Raw genomic sequence first — 25,943 nt, forward strand, 5'->3', positions numbered from 1 at the left:
CGGCTCTTTGTGCCCCCACTTCTCTGCCGAAAAGACTGGTCCGAGGCCCGGTCTAAAGGAGTCCCCTGGCGGGAGAAAGAGACGTCCGATCTCCCGGCGAAACTGAGGTTGTGAGAAACAAGCAAAGCCCTGCCGGTGTCCCGGCTTCCGTAGGCGGGGGCCTCGGCGGCCCCGGATGTTGATGTGCCGCCTGCCCCGGAAGCTGTGCCAGGTGGCCCAAAAGGGCAAGGGCGGTGTTGCCGGGCTCTCCGGAAGGAGACGTGGCGGCGGTTGGGCTCCGGGTTGCCTGGGCGTTTTAGTAGTCCCGCCGCCTCCTCCTCCTCCTCCTCCTCCCCCCACTCCTCTCCACTGTAGCAGAGGAGCGTGTGTCGGTGGCTGGAGAAATCGGCGGTGGAGGATGGAGGAAGGAGGCGGCGGCGCGCGGAGTCTAGTCCCAGGAGGACCCGTGTTATTGGTCCTCTGCGGCCTCCTAGAGGCGTCCGGCGGCGGCCGAGCGCTCCCCCAACTCAGCGATGACATCCCTTTCCGAGTCAACTGGCCCGGCACCGAGTTCTCTCTGGTCAGTGCCTTCTCAAACCCCGTAGCCGTCTCTCTTCCTCCCGGCACTAAGGGTTCGGCCCCTTCCCTCGGTATTCTACGCTTTCCCCCCCACTAGAACCACTTCTGCAGGCGCATGTCTCCTTCCCCACTCCGAAACTTCATTTACCTCGCGTTCATTCATTCATACAACAAGTGCTTATCGAACACAATACCTAAATGTGTCCTCCATGGTAAGCATTGGGGATCCAGCAGTCACCTGCTCCCCCACCTCGTTTTTAAATGTCTCACTAGACTTGCTTACCAACACTCCCTCCCTGTGGAAGAAGTTCTCTTAGAACCACGTCAGGCGTGCACTTTTATCTTCTCTTTGGAAAGTCAATTGCGGCTCTCCCACCACCTGCAGCCTTCTCTCCTTCGGTATTACACACCGCCCTGCCTGCACACACACCCGATGCGTGTGTGTGGGCAGAGCAGATGTGAGTTTCCTATGTCATCATATTTGTTCTGTCTCTCTGGCATGCCACACGTACAAATATGCACAGCTCTTTTCCCTTCAAGGTTGTCTTTGAGATGGCTATTTGGCCTGAAATGTTAACGACACTCTATGCAGAATATCTTTTACAGTTTTTATTTATAATGACTGTTAAGACCCCAAAATACGAGATTTTATGATCAATTTTCCTACCGTAAAGAACATATTTATAACCTCAGTAACGAAAATCTGCAGTCCTTCTCTTTGGGAAATCGACTGCTGAAGAGTCTTCCTAACCACTGTAGACCAATAAAAAATTGTGGTCTTATATGATACTTACCGTGTAGTGATTAATTCATTTGTTTCAAATTAAGTCCTGGAGAATGCAAAACTTTTTAAAATTCTCATTCCAATCACCTATTGTCATTTCATGTGAAACTATTTTAGTATGTTCTATTACGATGTATTGAAACATGAGTAAGTGATACCATCATGTCAGAACAATTTAGATTAGGATAAAGGATGCATCATCACCACAACTGCTTTCTATTTGCAAATATTAATTTTTGTAATAGTTCACACCTGGTTTGTTTCTCCCCACCTCACCCCCCTGCTTTCAGTTCGCCCATTCTGGTATTTCAAATTTACATAAGTAAATATTTCTCTGGAGCCCCGTTTATCTTTGGGTTAATGCCATGAAATATTAATAACATATTTAAATGCTTATATAATACTTGTAAGTCAGATATAACTTTAGCTGGGTTGGGGTTATTGTTTCCAAAGAGCACACCTGGAATGAACATGGCAAAGTATAAAGAATGTGATCATTAAATTTTTTTATTCTTGCACCTGTGTTTTTTTTTAATTTAAAAACACATGCTGCTAACAGCACTGCAAATTTACTGACCTATAAGTAGGTGGCTTAAACTAGCCTTTTCGGTGGTTACTATCAAATTATTCTTCAGTTTTCTTTCTGTCACTGCTGCTTGCAGGCTAAAAGGAGGTTATGCTGTACCAGCTTTTCACATATCTGTCAATTTTATTTTGAAATTTTGTTTTTAAATACTTTGGCAATGCAACATAATCTAAGGTGGGCTCATTTGAAGACTTAGGAGAATTTTTTTCTTTTTTTTTTAAGTTTGAGTTACTTTAAGAAAAATCTAGACATTTTTCTATGAGTTGGCAAAAGGTCTGTGGCCCTCTTGCCAAAAATAAGCCCCTAGAGACATTACCACTGGTATTTTGATTTTTGAAAAATATTTTATAATCTTAACTCTTCCCTTTCATATTTTATATAATTGAAACTATAGCCCTCCTCACTTAGCACTGTCATTTGTTTTGTTTGTTTTGTTTTGTTTTATGTGTTAGTTGGTTGGACACTTACAATAAAACTAAGCAGCCATATGAACTAAGGAGAGGGACTATATCTCTCTGCCATCTAAAATTGGAAGGGACTGGATTAGATCTGAATTTTTTTTTAGGTTTAAAATACTTTTGTGCTTTAACCTTCCCATTCATATAGGTCAAAAATATGTATAATCATTACAATTTTGATTTCAAATATATTGAGGAGCAGTATTAAACACCAAAAATTTGTAAGTTCTAAAATGTTTACATTAATTAATTAAGAATTATATTCTTTACTGGTTTTTAGCATTAAAATTTATTTTCGTATATATATTTTCCTTCAGAAATATTTCTAGGTCACTAAAATGTTCAGTTATTCATTACTTCACAGAGTTCATGGGTTTCACCAAAATAAAGCTACAAAATAAGTCTAATTTTATCTACTTCTGTTGTTAATATAGAAATGTATTCCTATTTCTATTCAAAAACTTTCCCCAAACACTGCACTTGGGAAGAGGTGACCAGCTCTGTTGCAAGCCAGTTATGCATGTTGGTAGGCTGTGCTGCTGAGTTTATTTTGTGGCTGCTTCCGGGATAGTTTTGTTTCTCCTTCTCCCCCTCTGACTATCTTAACGCCTGCAGACTCAGGTCAAACATTAGGACTTTCTCCGTTGCCAAGATATTTGTAAAGCTTCTTAACCTTAAAGTACCAAGCCCTCTTTGTTTATTGTCATTATATTAAAATCCGATTTTTATCAAATCACTAATATTAACTTCTTACACTTAAAACACTTTAAGGTTCGTGTTACATAAAACAAGTTTTTTACACTATCTAATTCTTTTCATGGAGAACTTACTATATTTCATTTTCTTACATAAGAACCTTTCACAAAATCGGAAGCATTTTAGTAGTAGATCAAAAAAAATTTTTTAACTTAAAGAATTACAAGAGGTTAAAAAGGTTACTTTTTCCCAGTAATTTCTATTACAAAAACGTAGGGTAAAATTTGCTACAAATTTTATTTTATGATCCCGATAAGTCCCTCACTATTTTAGTGTTTTCAGAGGGAAGAATTTCTATTTGGTCTGTTTTATCGATGAGGAAAGTAGCCCTTCCTAAACTAATGAAAACCAAATCTTTGCGTCTTCACACAAAAATAGTGATGACTTCTATTTCTCTTTACCCCTTACTTAAACCTTAAAAGCAATAGGTAGAGAAATGAGTTTCTTTATCATATAAACATAAAACCTAAGAGTAGTTTTTATTACAAAAAAAAAGAATTGTCTTTCTTTCTTTGCTGTGGTTCCAAACAAGCTGTTGTTTTTTTCATTGTTAGCATTCTGGTGAACATGTTGGCAAATAAGTCAATGTTGCTATAGAATTCAACTCTGAACATGAGAGTTGCAGCACCTTCACAAATAGGGATGAATATATATGAGTCCTAGTATCTGCCTTCAGTACAGTACAGCAGTGATTTTACAAGCCATTGATATGCTTCATTTACAAGCCTTCAGTAAAATGCTTCATCCATTGATAAGTGAATGTGAGTCATGTTTTGCAGAATTCAGTGTCGTGGTTTTTTAATATATCTGAAAATATTAAAAAGCATTATAAATATTATAACAATTTATTGGCTCACCTAAATAAAAGTTTCTAAGGATTCCTGTATCATAAATTTGATTTTGCAGCTCTCACTTTCAAATCTTTGTGACTCCTCTCTTCACTTACAATAAACTTTTAAAAAAGGAACCTTGGGGTTGTAGTAAAGGATAAAGGTAGCCAAATATACGGTGACAGAAGATGACTTGACTTTGGGTGGTTGGCACACAATGCAGTATATTGGTCATGTATCATTGAAGTGTACACTTGAGCCCTGGCTGGTGTAGCTCAGTGCATGGAGCACTGTCCTGCAAACTGAAGGGTCGCCCCTTCCTTGTCAGGGCACATGCCTTGGTTGCAGGCCAGGTCAGTGGGGACGACGGGAGAGGCAACCACACATTGAAGTTTCTCTGCCTCTCTTTTCTCCCTCTCTAAAAATAAGTAAATAAAATTTTTTTAAAAGAATGTGTACTTGAAACCTATATTATCTTATTAACCAATGTACCCCAATAAATTTAGTTTCTTAAAAAAGGATCATTGGCCATAATCCAAGAGTCTGTAATCTAAGAAAATGTTAACAAAAGCTGATTCAAATATATTAAAACAGTTAAGAGCACAGAATATGGAAGCAGCTACTTGGTTTCATCTCTGGATTGTGCAGCTTTTCTAACTGTGTTACCTTGGACAAATTATCTAAACTCTGGGCTTTAGTTTCCTTTTCTGCAAGATGGATAGAATACTTGTTTTGAGGATCAGTGAGTTAATAAAATGTAAAAGACTTAAAGTGGTACATTGGTGTAGTTAATACAGCTCGTATTTACTACTATTTTTTTGTTTTGATTTATTGTCTTTGGAAAACATTGCCCTACTTTGCATTTGTGTTTAGGAGGACATTGGTTAAGAGTTGTTTGGTGAAATTGAGAAAAGAACAAAGGTACTTAGTAAGAGTAATTCTTTCCTTGCTAGGGATAGCCGAATAGTAGAGTGGTTTCATAGTACTGTGAGAAGAGAAAAAATAAAACTGAATTATCACAGAACTCATATCATAGACTGTGAAATCTCTCTGCCTTACTAGTTAGTGACACATTTGCTATCACAGAGATACCTTTTTAAATAATACCTTTTATATTAATTGAAATGTTCATTTGAATTACATCGATGCATATTGGATTTGTGAATTTGTCTGGCTTCATAGTATAGAAAGCTTTAAGGATGATTTTGCTAATATATACCAGGAGTTGGTAATTTCTACCTTTGAGCTAGCCCACCACCTGTTTTCATAGAGGAAATTTTTTCAGAACATAGTCATTCCTATTTGCTTGTATATTGCTTATGCACTTTCTTACTACAGTGGCAGAGTTGAGTAGTGGCAACAGAGACCATACAGCCCACAAAGCATAAAATATTTTCCTGTCTGGCCCTTTATAGAAAAGGTTTACTGACCGATGATATATACTAAAAATAATAATAATAACTCATCACAGATAATTCAGTGATTTTTCATCCATATGTTACCCAAATATGAAAAATTGTATCCCATGCAATACATTTGGGAATTCCTTTGGAAAGTGTTATAGATGCTTACATTTAGGTGGTAATTGTTAGGACGAGTAAAAGTACTCAGCAATGGTGTATTCATAAACATTTCTTGCCTCTTAATGCTTTTTAATCCATATTTTAACTTCAGTCTGTTGCATTACCACTACTTTCTTTATACTCCAAACTGTATTTTTATTTTTTTCTGTTATATTGTAACACCAGGATAAAGTTTATCATCATTTTGTCATTAAAAAATACAGACTCTTTTCGCTTTTCCTTTGAAAATGTGTTTAAAAATCCTCTGTTGAAGTGATGCATTAGTTTGACTTAGGACTGTAAGTTATGCAATATAATACAATTTAACCAGAGAAAGTAATGGGTGTTTTTTCTTCTATCTCTAGCCTACAACTGGAGTTTTTTATAAAGAAGATAATTATGTCATCATGACAACCACACATAAAGAAAAATACAAATGCATTCTTCCTCTCGTGACAGGTGGGGATGAGGTACGTTTTTATAAGTATATTGAATGATCCCTGTCACCAAAGCCACTTATTTAAAACATTGCAACTACATACTTTAAAATAAAATTGAATTACAGGTTTTCAATAGTGCTATTTTACCATAAAAATAGTAATCACTATTATCCTGAAGTCTTTGATTTTAGAGTTCAGCTTGGAAAAATTCGCCATATTATTGATGTTTTAAATGAAAATGTAACTCCACTCTTGCTTTCTTTTATAGAAATGAGAGTTTTGGCCCTGGCTAATGTGGCTCAGAGGATTGAGCACTGGCCTGCGAACCAAAAGGTCACTGGTTCCAATCCCAGTCAGGGCACATGCCTGGGTTGCAGGCCAGATCCCCAGTTGTGGGCACATGAGAGGCATCTGATTGATGTATCTCTCACACACATCAATGTTTCTCTCCATTTCTTTCTCCCTCCCTACCCCTCTCTAAAATTAAATAAATAAAATCTTTTTTAAAAAAAAAACACAATTCTCAATGAAGAATTATACTGACACTTTAAAAAAAAAGAGTTTTGACACAAGATATAATTTTTAAATGTATATGTGACATGTTTAATAAAGAATTGCTAATAAATCTATAGGTACCTTACGCTTTCTCACTGCCTTAGCTCATGCCCATTTCTTCCTCCTAAAATGTCCTAACTAACTGCCTCTTATCCATCCTTTAAGGCAATGACTTCTTTCAAGATGAAACAGGAGAGGCAGCATGGTAAAATGGAAAGGACATCAGCCTAGGAGCCAGGAGGCTGAGGTATAGGCTATAGTTAGCTATGGAACCTTGAAACAATTTGAAACTCATTTCCTCCACTCAATAAATGTATTGAGCTAATTATGTAATATTTTCATGATCTGTGAAATGGAAATATAAAACTCAGTGAGTGCTTTCTTAGTTTTTGTTCAGATTTGAAATCTGTGAAAGACAGTTTAATTTCGTTTTAACTCTACTTAAGACAAACCACTCACACATAGTCACACACATATGAATATATTTGGCATTCATTTGGCAATCTGAAATGTGGAAATACATAGAAAACTAAGAACTACCTTAAAATTTTCCAATACATGCTATAAGATTCAACTATTCTGACCCTTTTATAGCTAGAATTTGTTTGGATGCAATCATTTAAAAATTCTGAAATAGGTTTACAAGAATTGTTAGGAACCTAATCCTTAAGAAAATCCTGTTTTCTTAAGAGAAGAAAGAATGGAAGATTATTCTGTGGCTCCATATTTTCTACTTCAGTTCTTTTGAAAGAAATGGTATACTATAGATTATTACTAAAGGTTTTGACTTTTTTTTCCCCATTTTTATTTCCAAGCATTTGTGATTTGACCAATGAGTTAATAACCGAACAGCACAGTTGGGTGAAGTTCTAGAATAATTCTAAGTATTAAACTCTAGTTCTTTCATAGGAAGAAGAAAAGGATTATAAAGGCCCTAATCCAAGAGAGCTATTGGAGCCACTATTTAAACAAAGCAGTTGTTCTTACAGAGTATGTATATTATGTTCACTTGATAACTAGAAGATAAATTTCCAGCAGCCAATAGACCTTTGAAAATGATTCTCCATTTCTTTTATGTTATATCAAATTTTTGGTTATAAATCTAAGCAATTGCTTAATAGTATTTTGTTAATTTAAATTCTTGTATAATATATGTGGCAAGCACCCAGTAATACCAGTATCAAATAATATCACTCACCAAACTGTTTTGAATGTTTTTTAAATCAAAAGAAGTTATATGTCATTTTAATTAAAAATACTAATTATTATTTTTAAGTTATATGGAAAATGACCCTAAGTTAGGTGATTATTCGAGACCTGTTTTCTTCACAGAATTTTCACATATAACTAATTAGTGAAAACAATGAATAGACCAGAAATTTCATATTTTCCTGAGGCATAAGAGTATGTTTCATTTAATGAAAGCTCACTCTAAATCTTGGGGGCTATCTACTCATCTACTTAAAGTATCAAAAAGAAACTCAGTTGAGTTATACAGCTTTTGTTCATTTAAATACATCCATCTTTCTTAGATTGAGTCTTATTGGACTTATGAAGTATGTCACGGAAAACATATTCGGCAGTACCATGAAGAGAAAGAAAGTGGTCAGGTATCGTTTTTCTTCAAAATACAAAGTATGGATTATTATAAAATGAGAACTCTAATAATGAGATTAATGGTTTTAAATCTGTATCCTTGAAAAATGTATTTGCAAAATCTCAACTATATTTTTGTTTTCTTTTTAAATATAGAAAGTAAATATTCACGAGTACTACCTTGGGAATATGTTGGCAAAGAACCTTCTATCTGAAAAAGGTTTGTTTCTATAGTGACTTGATTGTAATGCTGAAATTTGATATAAAATAAATGTTTAAAATGGAATTTGAAAAATTTTGTTGGAGACTAGTAATTTTAAAACACTAAGATCAATTTCTGAACAATTTCTTAGAAAACTTTTTCAAAAAGATATTTTCATTATTTTCTGCTTTAACAAACATGCTATTTTTTACCTATTAATATTTTTTTAATCTGATAAGATATACGTGTTAGTGTTGTATTTATATAATGTTAGTCTTGCTTGGTTTAAGCAAAGTTTATATATCTAAATAGACATGTTGATGTATCCCTCAAATTCTGAAATTTTTTACTAATCTCTATTCAAATTGATTAACTAATTTAAGATTAAACTTTCTCTGAGATAAAAATACTTCAAAAAGTACTGCTGTGGCGGCTAGGTTTTCTGTGTCAAATAGAGTATTCCCTAGGTAAAGATTAAATATGATGGTTCTTTCACACAAAACCATTTCAGGGAAAATTTGCTAAGACTAGTAAAATTAAAAGTGCATGCATTTTTGGAGTCTTCTTTGGAAAGAAGTTTAAGATGACAGAATTGATTGAAAACTTAGTCATTTGTAGCCCTGGCTGGCGTAGCTCAGTGGATTGAGCGCAGGCTGCGAACCAAAGTGTCGCAGGTTCGATTCCCTGTCAGGGTACATGCCTGGGTTGCAGGCCATGACCCCCAGCAACTGCACATTGATGTTTCTCTCTCTCTCTCTCTATCTCCCTCCCTTCCCTCTCTAAAAATAAATAAATAAAATCTTTAAAAAGAAAAAAAGAAAACTTAGTCATTTGTTTCTTATATGTAAAATCACTGGTCATTCTTTACATTTCCTTTCTTTTTTATTATTTCATAGAACAAGAAGCAGAAGAAAAGGAAAAATCAAAAGAGGCAGGTGACAATTTTTGTCTTAACATCTAGTAGGCATGAATTTATACAACTTAATTGACAGAACGTTGTCTTGTATTCTTTAACTATATCAAATATCAAAAGACAGGATAAGAGAAATTTGCAATATGCTAGGTTTTTCTGAGAGAAGTTACACTACAATTTTAAAAGTTACTTTTATATCATACAAAACTAAGCAACCTTACCAAAGGCATGTCTGGAAAAGTTTCTGTAATAGCATTTCATCACCTCTATGCTTAACAGTGCTTCCCTCTCTTTACCCATGGAAACACTGATACTAACAGCTTTTTTGTTTGGTCCCTATCTCCTGTGGGTAGAACAGATAAAACTATATATGTAAATAACAAACTACCAGACTTACGCATCTTACAAACGGGGACTGTCTTTTATCTTTTTACCCCCTGCAGTGCAAAGCAGAGTACCAGACATAACAGACACCTCATAAATGTTTATTGAATGTGAATGCATAATTTAATACTGAATAAAATTATTTAAAAAGAATGATTCCTTAGGATGTTTAATCACATTTTTTAAATGCCCCTATAGTTCAAGGAATGCTTGTATCTTTAGAATTTCCAGAGTTAAATAACTTATTAATAGAGGATATTTCTCTAAACAGCTTCATATCAGAATGGTACTCTTATTAGAAGTACAGTGAAATGGCAACAGGCCTTAAAAATTACTTAAAAGGGATGCCTATAACTTAAAAGGATAGTTTTAGGGGGCATTGATAAAACTAATTATAGACACACATAGCACTGCTATTTTAAAAGATTTTAATTTTACAAACTACCTATGAGATAAAATATTTATTTACTGTGGCTCTAGAGTATAGCAAGATAGAATTCAAAGTGTGAAATGATAAAGGGAGAGAAAGAAAAAGTTAAGGGATGAAAACTAACATTTATTGACCCCCATTTTATAAGCCAGGTGCTGTGCCAGGCATGTAATAAAAGATAATGCTTAATTCTCCCCACAACCTTTGAGCATATTGGTCAGGGAAAAGTAGATTTACAGTTGTGAGTGCCCATAACACAGAGTTTATTCTTGTATTATTTATTCATTATTGTCTCGTTTTCCATATGAACAACCGTAAACCTACTTTTCCCCCACCCTGTATATTATTATTCTATTTTTACAAATAACAAAACTGAAATTTAGTCGAAGTTATTAAGCTAGTAAATTGAAAGCTTGGATTTGAACCCAGGACTTTCTACAGACACTAGCATGAAAATAGCGTATAAGAAATCTCAAAATATTTATCCCTGTAAACATTTATTTGTTGCCTATTTGGATATGCACTGACAGTGATACAAGATGAGCTCTTTGCCTCCAAAGGGCTTGTTGGAAGGTATTATTAATGATATTTTTTTAAAGCCCTTACATTACATTTTTCTTGTGTTTATATAGATTATAGTATGGAGCATAACTCTCTAATAATAATCCTTGTCTTCAGAGGTCATCTCCTTTGTTCCCCCAGCCCATGAAAATTTCTCCATTTGTCTTTTGCTGGCTTTAATAGATTTGTGTGAGTTTATATGCTGAAAAAAATATGTCTATTAATATTAAAAACAGAGAAAAAGAATAAGCAGATTAATGAACCAGTACAGTAGATTCCCATTTTAGAAGATAGTGTTTAATTATGTAATTCTACATTTTGACAAATCAAACCTTACACCTGTAGAATCTAAACTCTAACACAGCCTTGCACTGAGAGTTTAGTGAAGAAAGCTCTGACCAACTCAACATAGTAAGTTCCTACATTTTGTCTTAGTCTCTTTCTTTAGAACTATTAAAAATAAGTCATATTAATAATGATACAGCCTTTTATATAAGTGTATACTTACTTAACATCTTAACTTTAGTGCCAAATAAAAATATCTCTTTTTTTTTTTTGGCTATATTAAAGAAGCTCTGAAAATACATGTTTTCTCAAGTAAGAACTCATGAATCAAAAGACTATCAGAGGGAGAACTTACAAAAATACATAAACGTTACCTTTATAAATGTTAGTTTATAAATAAAATATAGTTGTATTCCTTTCAAAATAAGTGCTTCTCCCATCCTCACTCCTACCCCCATTTCTAATGAAAAGTCTGTCTTACACTCTTTTTTTTTTTTAAGATTCCCACTAAAAATATCGAAGGTCAGATGACACCCTACTATCCAGTGGGAATGGGAAATGGTACACCTTGTAGTTTGAAACAGAACCGGCCCAGATCAAGTACTGTGATGTACATATGTCATCCTGAATCAAAGCATGAAATTCTTTCAGTAGCTGAAGTTACAACTTGTGAATATGAAGTTGTCATTTTGACACCACTCTTGTGCAATCATCCTAAATATAGGTAGGATGTGGATTTCATATTTAAACATGAAATGTGCATTCTTTAAAGTTGCCACATGCTTAACTTTAATGCTTTGTTCTTTTTTGTACTGAACAGATTCAGAGCATCTCCTGTGAATGATATATTTTGCCAATCACTGCCAGGATCACCATTTAAACCCCTCACCCTGAGACAGTTGGAACAGCAGGAAGAAATTCTAAGGGTGCCTTTTAGGAGAAGTAAAGAGGTAGGAGAATCATCTAACAGTATTTTCTCAGTGCTTCCTTTTCCAGTTTATAGAGTATATATCAATATTTCAATGATTTTTTAGGATAGTAGTAATTTACTTTCCTGACTCAGTTTTAAATCCCAGTTCTTTTTATTGATTTTAATTCTTTTTCTTATTCTGGTACTTCTCAGAAACTATTTTAGCACTCTGACACTTTTGATTTTATAATATTTTAAAGTTTGACATTCTGTTCATTCTAGTTAACTTTAAATTTTAAGTAGTTGACTGGACTTCCCAGCTAAGCAAACTTCTTGAAATAATAGACTACAACTCATCTTAGCATTCTTTTCATTATAATTCACTGGGTATATACATAACTTCATCTTAGTAACATAAAACACTGAATATTTGAAGCTTGAATATTTGAAACTTTTTCTCCTCCCTTTACTTCAGGTCATTCTCTCTACTTGTCTATGGTTCTTTTCTCCTATGTACTAGTTTTTCTCTACTTCCTGCCCTAAAATGTTGATGTTCCCCACGGTTCCATCTATAGTCTCCTTAAGTGAGCTCATTCATACCCACTCTTTCAACTTCCCTTTATATGCCCAGGAGTTCCAAATACACATCTATCTAGACTTACCTTTTTCCTGAACTCAAACCACAGTCACAATAATTAACATGTATTGAGTATTAACAGCAACTTCCTCATCCTCACAATATCCTAGAAGATATACTGTTATTATCCTCCTTAACAGATTAAGATTTGAGGTTTAGGAGGGGAAGTGATTGGATGGATTACAGGTTGGAATCAAAGCACTCTGATTCTGGAGCCTGTCTTAACCACTTCTCCCTACCTGCTTCTTCCTTTTGATGGCCTGTCCTCCCTTTTCATCATCCACCAGGAAGATAAGGTTTCAAAATCTCAAGCTCATTCATTCTCTTTTTCTCTTTTTACACTGACCCTTTTCTTGTCTTCCCTGTTGCTTTTAAAGCACTGTGCTCTACGCAATTGTTAGGTCAGAAGCCAAAGTCATTTTTCTTACCTATCTCTTGATTCATCATCTCTAACTCTAATCATTCACTAAGAGCTATTTATATTATCTTCTAAATGCTCTTCAAATCTATCCTGTCATTAATTCAGGACTTCATCATTTCCTAAGACCAGTAACAAGCCTCCTCACACATCCCCTTTCTAATCTTTTCCACACAGGAAAGAGCTGATGAAATGCTCTTTCTGTAATGAACCTTTGCTTATGTATTTAAACCTTCGGCAGTTAACATGAACTGTACCTCCGGATAAAGTTGTTGCTCGTACAATGACTTTATCAAGGGGGAATGCAAGCACTTTTGTGATTGGGCTTCAACCTCATCTATCACCATTCCCTTTACCTTAGCTATTTTGAACAACTTAGAATTTTCTAAAAATACCACATTTTTCCTAACCTCCTTGCCTTTCTATATACTGTTTCCATTCTTCTGTTGCCTTCTCCCCTCCCTGCCCTACACCTGAGAAACTTCTACTTCTTCAGCTTGAAGACATGCTTCCAATGTCACTTCTTTGCAAATGAGCCAGGACTTCTAATGTGTTATTTCAGGGAGAGGTGAATGTTTCCTCTTCCATGGTCTTATCTTTTATTTAATCCTCCATTATAGCCTTACATGGCTAAAATTACTAATTTTCCATATAGTTCTTAACATTAAATGGATAAAGAATAAACTGTGCTTTCATTACTTTGAGTTTTCCAGCTCCTTGCGTGATACCTGGTATGCTGTGAGTGCTTAACAGTGGTTTAAATAACTAACATTTAGCTGCAAGGCCTGTTTCTCCCTTTCCTCTTGAGTACTTATTACAAAAGTATGGTCAGCCTCTTTGTGGATGTTGTGAACACTGCCATTCTGATAAAAGGGGAAAATTATCTTGACATTAATCTACATTTGACTTGAAGTGCTGTATTAAAAGATTGGAAATGGAATTTTTTTCTAGTCTTCTCCTTGGTAGTGATTTAAATACTGACAGGAACTTAAAAGTCAGATTTATCAAAATGCTTCACAAATCCCAACTTTAGTAACTTTTTTTAAAGATTTATTTATTTGTTGTTAGAGCAAGGAAGGGAGGAAGAAAGAGAGAGAAACATTAATGTGCGGTTGCCTCTCACACACACCCCCACACAGGGGACCTGGCCTGCAACCCAGGCATGTGCCCTGACTGGGAATCAAACTGGCAACCCCCTGGTTCACAGGCCGGCACTCAGTCCCCTGAGCCACACCAGCCAGGACTCAACTATAATTACTCTTCAATGAAAAAGTGCCAATTTACTTCTCTAATGTGTTTAATCTCCTAGTTGAGAAAAACTATTTTTAAAAAGCTATAGATGGTAATGCTTTCAAAGCACTTAGGATCTTTAGAGTCCATGTTGTATATGAAAATCTTAGGTAATACTATAGGATAAGTAGTCACTTAAAATCAGTCATCTTTACTTCAGAACCATTTTTTAAATAAATCTAGTGTGTTACACATAACTTTTCTTTTAAAGGTTGTTATTTAGCTTATGATTTGCCTTTTAAGTGCAGATCAAGCTTTATTATAAGGATTAAATAATTTTTTATGCAAAAATACAAATCTAGCTAACAGAATCCTGGTTTGATATTCTGCCTGTGTTATTAGATTACTTTAATTTGGAGATTACTGGACTTTTAAGAGCGCTTTTAATGAATTTTTAAACCCTACTACAAAACCTACTATCATCTTGTTTTTACTGGAATAATTTTTCTTTTTTTTTTTTTCTTTTTTTTATAAAATATTTTATTTATTTATTTTTAGGGAGGGAAGGAGAGAGAGAGAGAGGGAGAGAGAGAGAAACATCAATGTGCGGTTGCTGGGGGTTATGGCCTGCAACCCAGGAATGTACCCTGGCTGGGAATCGAACCTGGGACACTTTGGTCCCCAGCCCGCGCTCAATCCACTGAATAATTTTTCTTAAAAACAGTAAATGTTGCCTTGGCACCAGTGTGGTTCAGTGGGTAAACTGAAAGGTTGCGGGTTTAATTCCAGGTCAGGACACATGTCTGGGTTACAGGTTCAGTCCCTAGTTGGGGCACGTGCAAGAGGCAACTGATCAATGTTTCTCTTTCACATCAGTGTTTCTCTCCCTCTCCCTCTCCCTTCCCCTCTCTCTAAAATCAATAAGTGTGTCCTCAGATGAGGGTAAAAAAAATGATAGGTGTTCTCTCCACAAGAAGCAATCATGGATAATCACACTTTTATTCTTCCTACTTCCTGTCCTTATTTCAGTTTCAGGTTTCACCGTAGTGGTTTTCTTAACTAACTTTGCTATGGGTCCCATGCATTCTAAATGATGCATGGGACCCATAGTCCCAAATAATGTTTGGACTATTAGACTTTAGCTCCTTAGGAGCAGTTACTCTGTTTTATTTTTAATACTCAGCACTTAAAATAGTGCCAAGAGCATAGCAGTCTCTCAATGTACAAACAGTTATACATAAAGTTCAAGGTCCTTTCAAAAAAGAAGCCATTTTGGCAGTCTTTGTTCTTAATGTTAGAGGAGAGAAAGAGTTAAGATGATTAGTTTCTAGGGACTCTTCGGTGACTTCTCCAAGCTGAAGTAGGACAGAACCACGGTTGGTCAATGGCACCTACAGCCAGTGAAAAAGGAGAGGCTGTGTCCACTGAACATTTTCCGGAAACCTTTTACCATTTGTTTTTTTTAATTATTTTATTCAGTTATAATTGGTACACTCGCTTCTTCAATTCTCATCTAGATTCATTTCCTCTTCACTCACTGTCAGTACCCAGCTAACTACCAGATGCTAACTTATTAACCTCTTTCAAAACTGTTCTCTTTTCTCCACCCCTCTTGTGTCATCCCCTTACTTTTAATTCTCTTCATCTCTGGCCTGGGTTACTGCAGCTCCTTAGTTGGTGCCCCACCTCGTGACTTCTTCCTGCTCTTAATTCTTCCCTGCCACTGCTCCAGTGATTACTGAAAAACCTGATCACTCCACATCTTTGCCTGAAGCCTGTAAGATAATGTCCAAACTTCTTATGATTATAGAGTTTTTTACAACATAGTACCTAACTTACCTCTTTACCTTTAAATATCATAACCTTCTCTCATCTTTGTTCTTACCTCTTCCTTGGGTTCACGTGCTTATGCACACACACACACAAAACACATACACAGACATTCACATAAATTGAAAATTATTACTTCTATTTTATGAATTAAATGAGGGTTTTCTCTTTATGAAGTTTTTACGTCTCAGTTCATTGTGTTTCAGTTCATTGTCAGAATCTATTTGAATCACCGCTACCTCTATGAATCTGCTGACCCCTTCACCCTTATTAGTTAGTGTATTCCTTTATTAAATGACAGTTCCCTCCAGGCCCTGCTACATTTGAATAATTGTAACTAATATTCATATTTGCTCTCACTCAGTTTCTCTTTTCCCTGCTTGTTATCCTTTCTTTACCCATAGTAACCACATTTTTTAATACTAAATGCAGAGACACAAAATCTAACAAATAGCAAAGTACTTAAAAATAATGTGACAAAATGTGTGAAATGGAAATTATGTCTTCAGTGGAAGGGGTCCCCATACCCCTAATGAGTAAATGGAACTACATTTTTCTAGAGCTTTCTCTATACTACTAAGCATTGCAAAGTTCATTTTTTTAAATATGTTATGGATAAGTTTTATTTTCCAAGTTTCCTACAATGTAAAAATAATAATTTAAGTCATAACCGAAAAAATTAAGTGTGGCAAAGAAGGCCTTAAACATATATGTATTTAATTTTAGGAAGATTTGCAATCAACTAAAGAAGAGAGATTCCCAGCAATCCACAAACCCATTGCAGTTGGTTCTCAGCTGATGCTCACTGTTGGAACAACCCACATATCCAAATTGACAGATGACCAACTCATAAAAGAGTTTCTTAGTGGCTCTTACTGCTTTCATGGGGTGAGAAGTGAACCTTCCGTTTAAATATTTAGTTTACAGCTTTCATCTGTGTGTTATTTACTCAAGGGGCATTAACAGCATTGAAAAAGGTTTTGGTCTGTAGAGAAATGGCAAGTATCTGGAAGCCTCCCATTGGACATTTTCTCTCTGCTTCTTACCATGCTCTAATCCATGGCCATTATTATAATCTTTACTCACAAACTAAAACTTGACTTGTATTTGACAGACAATATGTATAACTAAGATACATGTAATCTTACATGTATCAGGATTGTACAGGAACAGGCATCAGTGATTGTACAGCGATCACATTTAAAACTTGAGTTAACATTTACACAAGTAAATATTGCCTCTGACTAATAGCTCCAGTGAAAAATACACTTACTTACAAATGGAATTTTTATTTTATTTTATCAAGGATGTACAGCAGTTGTTTTCTGTGTTTGTCTGTTTTATGTCAGTAATTTTTTAATTTTTAATCATATTACTGCTATTACTGGTTTTTTTAATTATATATATTTCTCTTGCTACTTGTGGCAATATTGAGGCAGGCTCCAGTGCTGCCTTCTCTGTATATAACTTGATCTGTTTCCTTTCCTATAGGGTGTTGGCTGGTGGAAATATGAATTCTGCTATGGCAAACACGTGCATCAATACCATGAGGTATAGCACAGCTGTATTCCAGTCTGCCACTAGATGGATTAAAGTTTTTAAAATCTTTTGTAGAAAAAAAAAAACAGGGGGAGGGTGTTATTTAAATTATGACATGATTTTCATATGGAAATATTCACTGAACTATTTAAATTCTGGAAAATGTAAAACTTGGTGTTTAATTCAGTCAGCCATCTTAAAGTAACATTGTGTATTAACTGCTCAGATTCTTATATTACTATGAGCCTGAAAGAATAATAAGCTAGTATGGCTAACTCTTTAGCTTTGACTGAGAAATTAGTCATTGTCATAATTCACTTTTATCTTTTTTTCCTTTCAGTCCATCTTTCCTTTTCAGGCATCCCTGCTGTCTGTTCTCTCCTCACTCGCTGCTGGCTGCTGACATCCACAATCATACTAATTTATTCTCTGACTCAAATAACCGTTACACTGAAAACCTTGAACTAAGTACTAGACCTGCCTTTCCCCATTCAGAAATTAATTAAGGTGATCTGCCAAATTAACAGCTCACTCTTCTGGTCACCATCCTTTAACACCACTGGAAGAACCCCTAAACTGAGAGTTTGTCTAGCTGGGGTTCCTCCAACACCAATTCTGTGAATAAAGAAGAAATCAGTGTTCTCTTGTAATTTTTTTATTTTACATTTTATTCCCAACTCCTCACTGCCTCCCTTTTGCCTTGTTCTCTATATCTGTAGGTCAGTTTCTGTTTTGTTTTATTCATTCTGTTTTTTTAGATTCCACATATCAGTGAAATCATACAGCATCTCTCTGTCTGACTTATTTCATTTAGCATAATACCCTCTACCCTCTAGGTCAGCAATTTTCAACCAGTACATCGCAAGAGGCACACTAGTGTGCCGTAAGAGTTTTTAAAACTTGCAGTATCTGACTATGTAGTCAAGGGCACTGAGCTCTTTTCCCTTAGATTGTCAAATCAAAAAATTAGAACAGCCAAACCAACAATAACCATCTGGTGTGAATGAATTAAAATTATACCTGTTTTTTGTCAGATATCAAAAAAAAACATTTTTTTGGTATGCCGCAGAATTTTAGTAATTAGTTTGTGTGTACCATGAGATGAAAAATGTTGAAAATCGCTTCTCTAGGTCCATCCACATTGTGACAAATGGCAAAATTTTATTTTTTATTGCTGAAAAATTATGTTATTCAGCTATAATTCATCTTTAAATTAGGAAGGTGAATGGTAATATAGTACATTAGCACTAGAATTAGTAAAACAGGGTAAATACAGCAAGTTTCTCAGCCAAAAGAAGGTACCATATTATACTAAGTTTAAAATAAAGTAAGTTTTAAGATTACACACATTGGCTTTTTATTCTCCCTTCTATTTATAATTTCATAAATTAGCATATTCTCCCACACTTTGGCCAAGCTGCTTAAATTCTGAAGTTTACGCACCAATAATTTTTTCATAGTTATACTTTGGTAAGTTAAACTACTAGATGTTGGACACAAACACTAATAAATATTGATCTGGCTGTTTTTAAAAGGCTTTGGCTTCTTGAGATGTTTTAAGCCAATTTTAAACTCCAAGAGGATCATACCAGGAAAGATAACCAACTCAACTTGAACATTTAAATTATTCCAAATTTATGAAGCATTTGCAAACTAGGACATTTTTTTCTTCACTTAAACCTGAGAAGTTTAATTTCACTATTCTTTCCATTTATTCTTGCTGCTTTATAGATGTTTTATTTTTACTAACATTTATTCGTACAGAAAAATGAAAAAGTATACATATCATCTAACTATAGTCCAGATAATACCCAAAAGCTTTTTTTAATTAAAGGAATGAATATATGCCAGAAATTTAGAATGAAAAGTAAAATCCTCCTTCACCATTGTTCCATTTCCCAAAAATAACCGTTGTTAACATTTTCTTAGTTAAGCCTCCACAAGAAAACAAATGCATATGCATAAATGTTGGCATAACCTTTTGATTTATGCAGAAAATGTCTACTAAGTACTCTGCACTACTCTGCAATTATTCGTTTCATTTAGTGTCTTGGAGATCTTTCCTTGTGAGCAACAACTGATCTTTTCAGCAGCTACGTAGGATTATGTCTGTACCCGCAGTGTATTTAGCCAGACCTCTACTGATAGACCTTTAAGTTGTTCCCAGTTTTGCTGTGATGGCATCTTAGTGAGCAGTTTTAAATAGTTCCATTGGTTAACGTTTGCATGTATATTCATTGGGCACATTTCTAGCAATGTATTTGCTAGGGCAAAGTACATGCATACTGAACAATTGTCTTCCAATGGGTTGGACCACTTTACATTCCCATTAACAATATCTGTTTTCCTTGCCTACACTAGGTTTCTATCTGCCTTATTTTGGTCAAGGTCATATAACCTAGAACTTTCAGAGGAACTCTGATGGAGCATTGGGAAATATAAAAATAATAGCAGCTAACAAATATAGTGCTCACTGTATACTATATACCAGGCACTGTTCTAAGCACTTTATACATATTAACTCATTTAATGCTCGTAACAACCATAAAAGGTAAATGCTGTTATTCCAAGATGAGGAAACAAAAGCAAAGATTTAGTAATTTGCCTAAAATCGTATAGGAAGTAAATGGTGAAAGGAGAATTCAAACCCAGGCAGTCTTGCAACCTCTTAATCCATGTCTTTCTATGAATGTACAGTCCACTTGCTAAAAGGATGTTCAATGGCTCTCTCTCCCATTACGCAGTAAGGTCCACTAGAGCAGTAGCCATGCCTGTTTCATTTGCCACTGTAAGGGCTTTTAATTCTAATCAGATGTATATTAGTGCCCAGCATAAAATAGAAAGAAGGAAGGGAAAACAGGAGGGAAGAGGACTAGAGGAAGGAAAAGGAAGGAGAGGGAATGAAGTCCACATGTAAGACAACATATAGTTAGTGTTTTAAAAATAATAAAAGCAGAATGGGAAAGGGGGTTTCTGAACAGTCTTGATGCAGAAATGAGTGTGGTGTCAAATGAGTAGTGTGAAGAGTAGTGTAGTTTGAAGGTCTGCAATTAAGAGTAGAAATAAGATAAAGGTAGGCTGCATGTAGCTACAGTGTGGCTCAGGGTAATAGAAGCCAAAAATTTCATTAAGAATCACAGTAGTACGTGGTTATATCATCTAGGTATGAGAGAGTAAACTCTTGGTTGGGGGGTGAAATGTTGGCAGTGGAAATATAAAGGAAGAGTCTGAAGCTGAGAACAACTCTAGGGAAAAAAATGACAGGACTGACAGATGTGGGAAAGGAAAGAAATAGAAGAGTTAAAAATAACTGTGTTTAAAGCTAGTCTGACTAGAACGTAGTTTCATTTTTTCAGAGAAACAAGGAATAGCCCTGGCTGGTGTGGCTCAGTGGATTGAGCGCAGGTTGTGAACCAAAGGGTCGCTAATTCAATTCCCAGTCAAGGCACATGCCTGGGTTGCAGGCCAGGTCTCCAGTGGGGGCCATGTGAGAGGCATTCACACATTAATGTTTCTCTCCCTTTCCTTCTCCCTCCCTTCCCGCTCTCTAACAATAAATAAGTAAATCTTTTTTTAAAAAAAGAAACAAGGAATAAAGACAACAAGCTCAAATTTCTACTAGTCAAGTTTGACTAAAATATTATTACCTCTAAACATAGATATCCAGTGTGAATATGAGGATAAGGACTATAGCTTATAGACCATTCACATTAATGTCTCCTTGATGCTATCAAGTGTGTATACCTTATCACAAATACTTCTTCATTTATTAGGACAAGGATAGTGGAAAAACATCTGTGGTTGTCGGGACATGGAACCAAGAAGAGCATATTGAATGGGCTAAAAAGAATACTGCTAGAGCCTATCACCTGCAAGACGATGGTACCCAGACAGTCAGGTAGATTAACTTTATTTGCCTTTGGATCTAATTAGTAGAATATTTGAAACTCAGAATATCGAAAAATGAAATTTAAACATATATAATCTCTGATCAGTTTTTTTCAGGGACATTAGGGTAGTTTTCTTTTTGTGGGGAAATAACTTAGTATAATAGCTAAAGCAGCTCACTGAAGTCCACCACTCTGGATTCAAATTCTGGCTTTTTCCCTGGCCAGGTAGCTCAGTTGGTTAGAATATCGTCCTGTTACACCAAGGTTGTGGGTTCAATTCCCAGTCAGGAGACATACATATAGTAATGAATCCATATACTACCTTGGGCAAATTACATAATCTTCTCAAGCCTCACTTTTCTTATCTAGTAGTATTTGTCTCATACTATTATTGTGACATTTAAATCAGGTAATTCAGATAAAGCATAGTGCCTAGCAATAGCATGCAGTAAATTTTGGCTGCTTCCTTTCACAGTGCGTGGTGGTATGGCAGTGAGGGTGGTGGTGGTGTTAGTTGACAATGGCTCTGTTCCCAGGTCTCAGGTCTGAGGCTTTTACAAAGCATTTGCCTCTTCCATACACAATCTTTACCCCTTTAAGTTATTTGGTTCTACTTACTATATTCTAGCATTTCCCTTTGTTACTTAACTTTTTTGAGGTAATGGTTGAAAATAGTTGAACAGTGGCTTGTTAAAAAATTGTCTCATCTCTTTTGGGCTCTATAAGTATATCTTGCTAGAGCTGAAGTAAATTAATCTCTTATTTCCCAAGAATAACTAAACTTTAGCTTTTCCAGTTGTCTTTTGCCCAGTGAATTTTAAATTATTCATCTTTTTTCACCTTCCTAGGTGTTCACTTTATTCTTCCTAGTACAGATGGTATGAGAGACTGTTTTTAGAAGGTGCTGACTTCTTGGGCTAACCAAAATCAAAGTTAGCAATATTAAGAGGTTAGCACTTAAGTATTAGGAAAATCAGAATATACTAAACAGAAGGATTTTTCTTATATTTGTATATGTTTCATGTGAAAATAGTTCGTGGAGAAATGGTTCATTTTAAAAGAACAATGTTTTTAAAACCAATTTAATCTTAACTATTCCTATGCAGGTAAACATTGCAAGATGAAGATCATTTTTATAAAACATTACAAAGTATCTCAACTGTATAATTCTCTTTACAGAATCTGAAAGACTGTCTGACATAGCTGTAAAAATATGTATTTTTTTAAAGTATTTTATAGGCAGATTTTTTAACTAATACAAAACTGACCATCTTCTCTCCTTACTCATCACAATGACTCTAAATTAGTGAAATTTTAGTTTAATAAAGCGTCCGTGTTTTTCTGATTCAGGATGGTGTCACATTTTTATGGGAATGGAGATATTTGTGATATAACTGACAAACCAAGACAGGTGACTGTAAAACTAAAGTAAGTTGGACTGCCAAATTGTGCTTTCTGCCTTTCTCTTTAACCTCCTTTCTTTGAGCAAAAGTTTTTATAAATATACAATGTAATTATGAAGTATTTATTCATAATAATTTATTATAAGATTATTCTTTTATTCTAAGTTTGCTAAAACTAATTTCAGTAATTGTTATTCACAAGTTATTTATAATACTAAATTATAAATGATAATAAAAACAACATTAGTTCAATTGTTTATTAAATTACACGGACTCACTTATATGGGATTTTTATCATTTAAGAGGAAGACAATTTAAAATAATTTTGTATGTTTGGGGCAGCACCTCAAAGTACTCTCTGTTTTAGGTGTAAAGAATCAGATTCTCCACATGCTGTTACTGTATATATGCTAGAGCCTCACTCCTGTCAGTATATCCTTGGGGTAAGTAAAAAAATAATAATACTTAAGAATTCAGCTTCTGGAAGGACCTTCAGTAGTCTTTAAAATGTAACACTACTTCTGTAAAAGCTGTTACCGTTTGGGACATAATGCAAAGATTTTAAATGTTGAGTTTAATGAATTTTGACAATTTTATATACCCATGTAACTCTCACCCAAAACAAGGTACCTGTTACTGCAGAAAATTTTCTTGTAACCCCTTCCCCGTCAATATTACTGAATCTCTGAAGATACCCCTTTCTGATTTCTGATACCATAGAACAGTTTTGCCTTTTCTTTTATTTCATATGAATGGAATTATATAGCACACAAATTTTTTTCATGTCTGGCCTCTAACTCGGTATGTCTTTCAGACTCAGTCATATTGTATGTATCAGTGCTTTGTTGTCTTCTTATAACTGAATAATACTCTTGTATAAGTATGCCACATTCACTTATCCATTCTTCTGTAGATGAATATTTGGGCTCTTTCTCATTTTTGATTATATGAATAAGGCTGCTATGAACATTTTTTTACAAGTCTTTTTGTGGCCGTATGTTTTCATCTCTTTTGTTAACTACCTGGGAGTAGAATTGCTGAATCACAGATTAGATATATGTTTAACTTTTACCAAACAGTTCTCCGAGTAGTTGTGCTGTTTCACACTTCTGTCAGCAATGTACGAGAGTTTGGGTGCTCTGTATTCTCACTGTCAACATTTGGTATTGTCAGTCTTTTGATTTTAGCCATTTGAGTAGTTAATTTGCATTTTCCATATGAAAAATGGTGTTGAGCACCTTTTCATGTGATTATTTCATATATCCTCTTTTGTGAAGTGTCTAACCAAGTCAACCAAGTCTTTTTTCCCCCAGTGTCAGTTCCCTTTATTAAATGTTAGGGTTTTTTTCAGACCAGAAAGACAAAATAAAAATAGAAATAGGCCCCAGTTAGAAGCTCCCTCTTTGTTTTTACTTTGGGTCATTTCTACTGGGCTGAACTGCTTTCATGTGCAGTGATTCTTTCCTATGCTGTATCCCATCCAGCTCTTTGAATGGGTTTATTTCTGCCGTATTTTTTTTTTATTTCTATCATTTCTTTTTTTTTAATATTTTATTTATTTATTTTTAGAGAGGGAAGGAAGGGAGAAAGAGAGAGAGAGAAACATCAACGTGCGGTTGCTGGGGGCTGTGGCCTGCAACCCAGGCATGTGCCCTGACTGGGAATTGAACCTACAGTGCTTTGGTTCGTAGCCCGTGCTCAATCCACTGAGCTACACCAGCCAGGGCTATTTCTATCATTTCCATTTAGTTTTTTATCGCTTGCTTTTCTCTACTAAAATTCCCCATCTACCCATTCATGTTATTTTCCTTTTTCATTATTTCTTCCATCATATTTAGTATAATCCTCTTCAATTATTGTCCTTTACTCTTTTTCTCTCTCATCTCTTTTATTTACAGATAAAAAATATCTTCTCTACCTTTTTGGTATTTTATATGGATGACAAAAGATTGTTTTCAAAAAGCTCAATTTGTACAAATAACATTGGATGGTTTATCCAAAACATGGATTTGAACACATTTAACACATTTATACACATGTATTCATTCAGCAGAATAATATTGAATTAAGAAAGTATTCAGCTTAGCAACTTTTTAATGATTTTATTGTTTTTGTTCTTTAGGTTGAATCTCCAGTGATCTGTAAAATCTTAGATACAGCAGATGAAAATGGACTTCTTTCTCTCCCAAACTAAAGGATAATAAAGTTTGGGGAAAGAAAATATCATTGAAAGTCTTGATGATTTCTGTCTGACCATGTGTCTTATTATAGAGTTCTCAGCCACTGGACCTCATCTAAAGGATCATACGAAAGGACGCTCAACCACTTTGTGAATATATATGTGTATATAAGAGGTTATTGATAAATGTCTAAGGCAGGCATTTGTCCCACATTTATCATTTCTGTTGTGTCTCACTAACTGATTGTGTTTTTCCTTTGCTTGGATAATGTGATTCCAAAGTAAATATCCAAGCAAGTTAGAGTCCAGCCTAATGAAATGCCATAATTGTTGTACCTATTGAAAGTTTTTAAATAATAGATTTATTATGTAAATTATAGTATATATGACTAGCTGACGAAGTAAAGATAATGAAGAAAGAAATTGATAGGAGGTTATTTAAATGGGAGACCATGTAAAATATGTATTCTAGTGACTGAAATCCTTTCAGCAAATTTTATTTTGCAACCGCCCTCTACCAGGTATTGAACTAAAAGCTGGTCACATAGTAGAGCCTCACATACAAGTTTTCTTCACCTCTGTTACTCCTAAGAAACTCCTTAGTTTCTTAGTTTGTAATAGGTTGCTCTTCTCTCAGAACTTTTATCTGTTTCTTTCTCCTTGATACAAATGTGTTTTCCCTGAGTATGTTCCAAGTGTACAGTTGGTGATGCTTCTCTCTTGACGTGAATGATTCACTCTAACAAAACGTTCTGTGCTGGCTCTCCTTCATACCTGCCTCCCGTGTACCACAGATCTCAGTTCTGGACAGTTTTACAGCACAATATTTATTTTACAGTGAATAAAATGTCCACAAGCTGTGTTGTCATGTCGTCAATGGCAGATCATTTCATTTCTTTTGCCCGCTACCCTGTGGCACACAAATTTATCACATTGTATTTTAGACATATCTAAATAAGGACAGAAAAGTAGCCATAAAATACTGTTCCTCCTTTTCAGTAATTCTG

General features: G+C 35.0%; 2 protein-coding genes across 4 annotated transcripts in view; one reads left to right on the plus strand and one right to left on the minus strand.

The window, feature by feature from the left end:
• ASB3 (ankyrin repeat and SOCS box containing 3) overlaps positions 1 to 964 on the minus strand; it is an 86,949-nt gene extending 85,985 nt beyond the window's left edge. Inside the window, exon 1 of one of the 3 annotated variants that reach the window (XR_004903666.1) lies at positions 1 to 136. The gene's annotated coding sequence lies outside the window, so the exon portion shown is untranslated. Of the gene's footprint in view, positions 504 to 841 lie in introns of those variants that run through there. The other 2 variants (XM_036027949.1, XM_028515750.2) reach the window with 2 other exon arrangements.
• ERLEC1 (endoplasmic reticulum lectin 1) lies at positions 264 to 25,804 on the plus strand. The gene is made up of 14 exons (XM_028515752.2): positions 264 to 559; positions 5,900 to 6,004; positions 7,439 to 7,519; positions 8,062 to 8,139; positions 8,282 to 8,345; positions 9,224 to 9,258; positions 11,401 to 11,624; positions 11,721 to 11,850; positions 16,652 to 16,813; positions 17,417 to 17,476; positions 21,238 to 21,362; positions 22,705 to 22,782; positions 23,125 to 23,200; positions 24,880 to 25,804. Exons 1-14 carry the CDS (start codon positions 398 to 400, stop codon positions 24,949 to 24,951), a joined length of 1,452 nt encoding a protein of 483 aa, XP_028371553.1. The 5' UTR covers positions 264 to 397; the 3' UTR covers positions 24,952 to 25,804.
• Positions 25,805 to 25,943: the final 139 nt, after the last annotated feature.

This window comes from Phyllostomus discolor, chromosome 6 (genome assembly GCF_004126475.2).
Source record: "Phyllostomus discolor isolate MPI-MPIP mPhyDis1 chromosome 6, mPhyDis1.pri.v3, whole genome shotgun sequence".
Lineage (NCBI taxonomy): Eukaryota > Metazoa > Chordata > Mammalia > Chiroptera > Phyllostomidae > Phyllostomus > Phyllostomus discolor.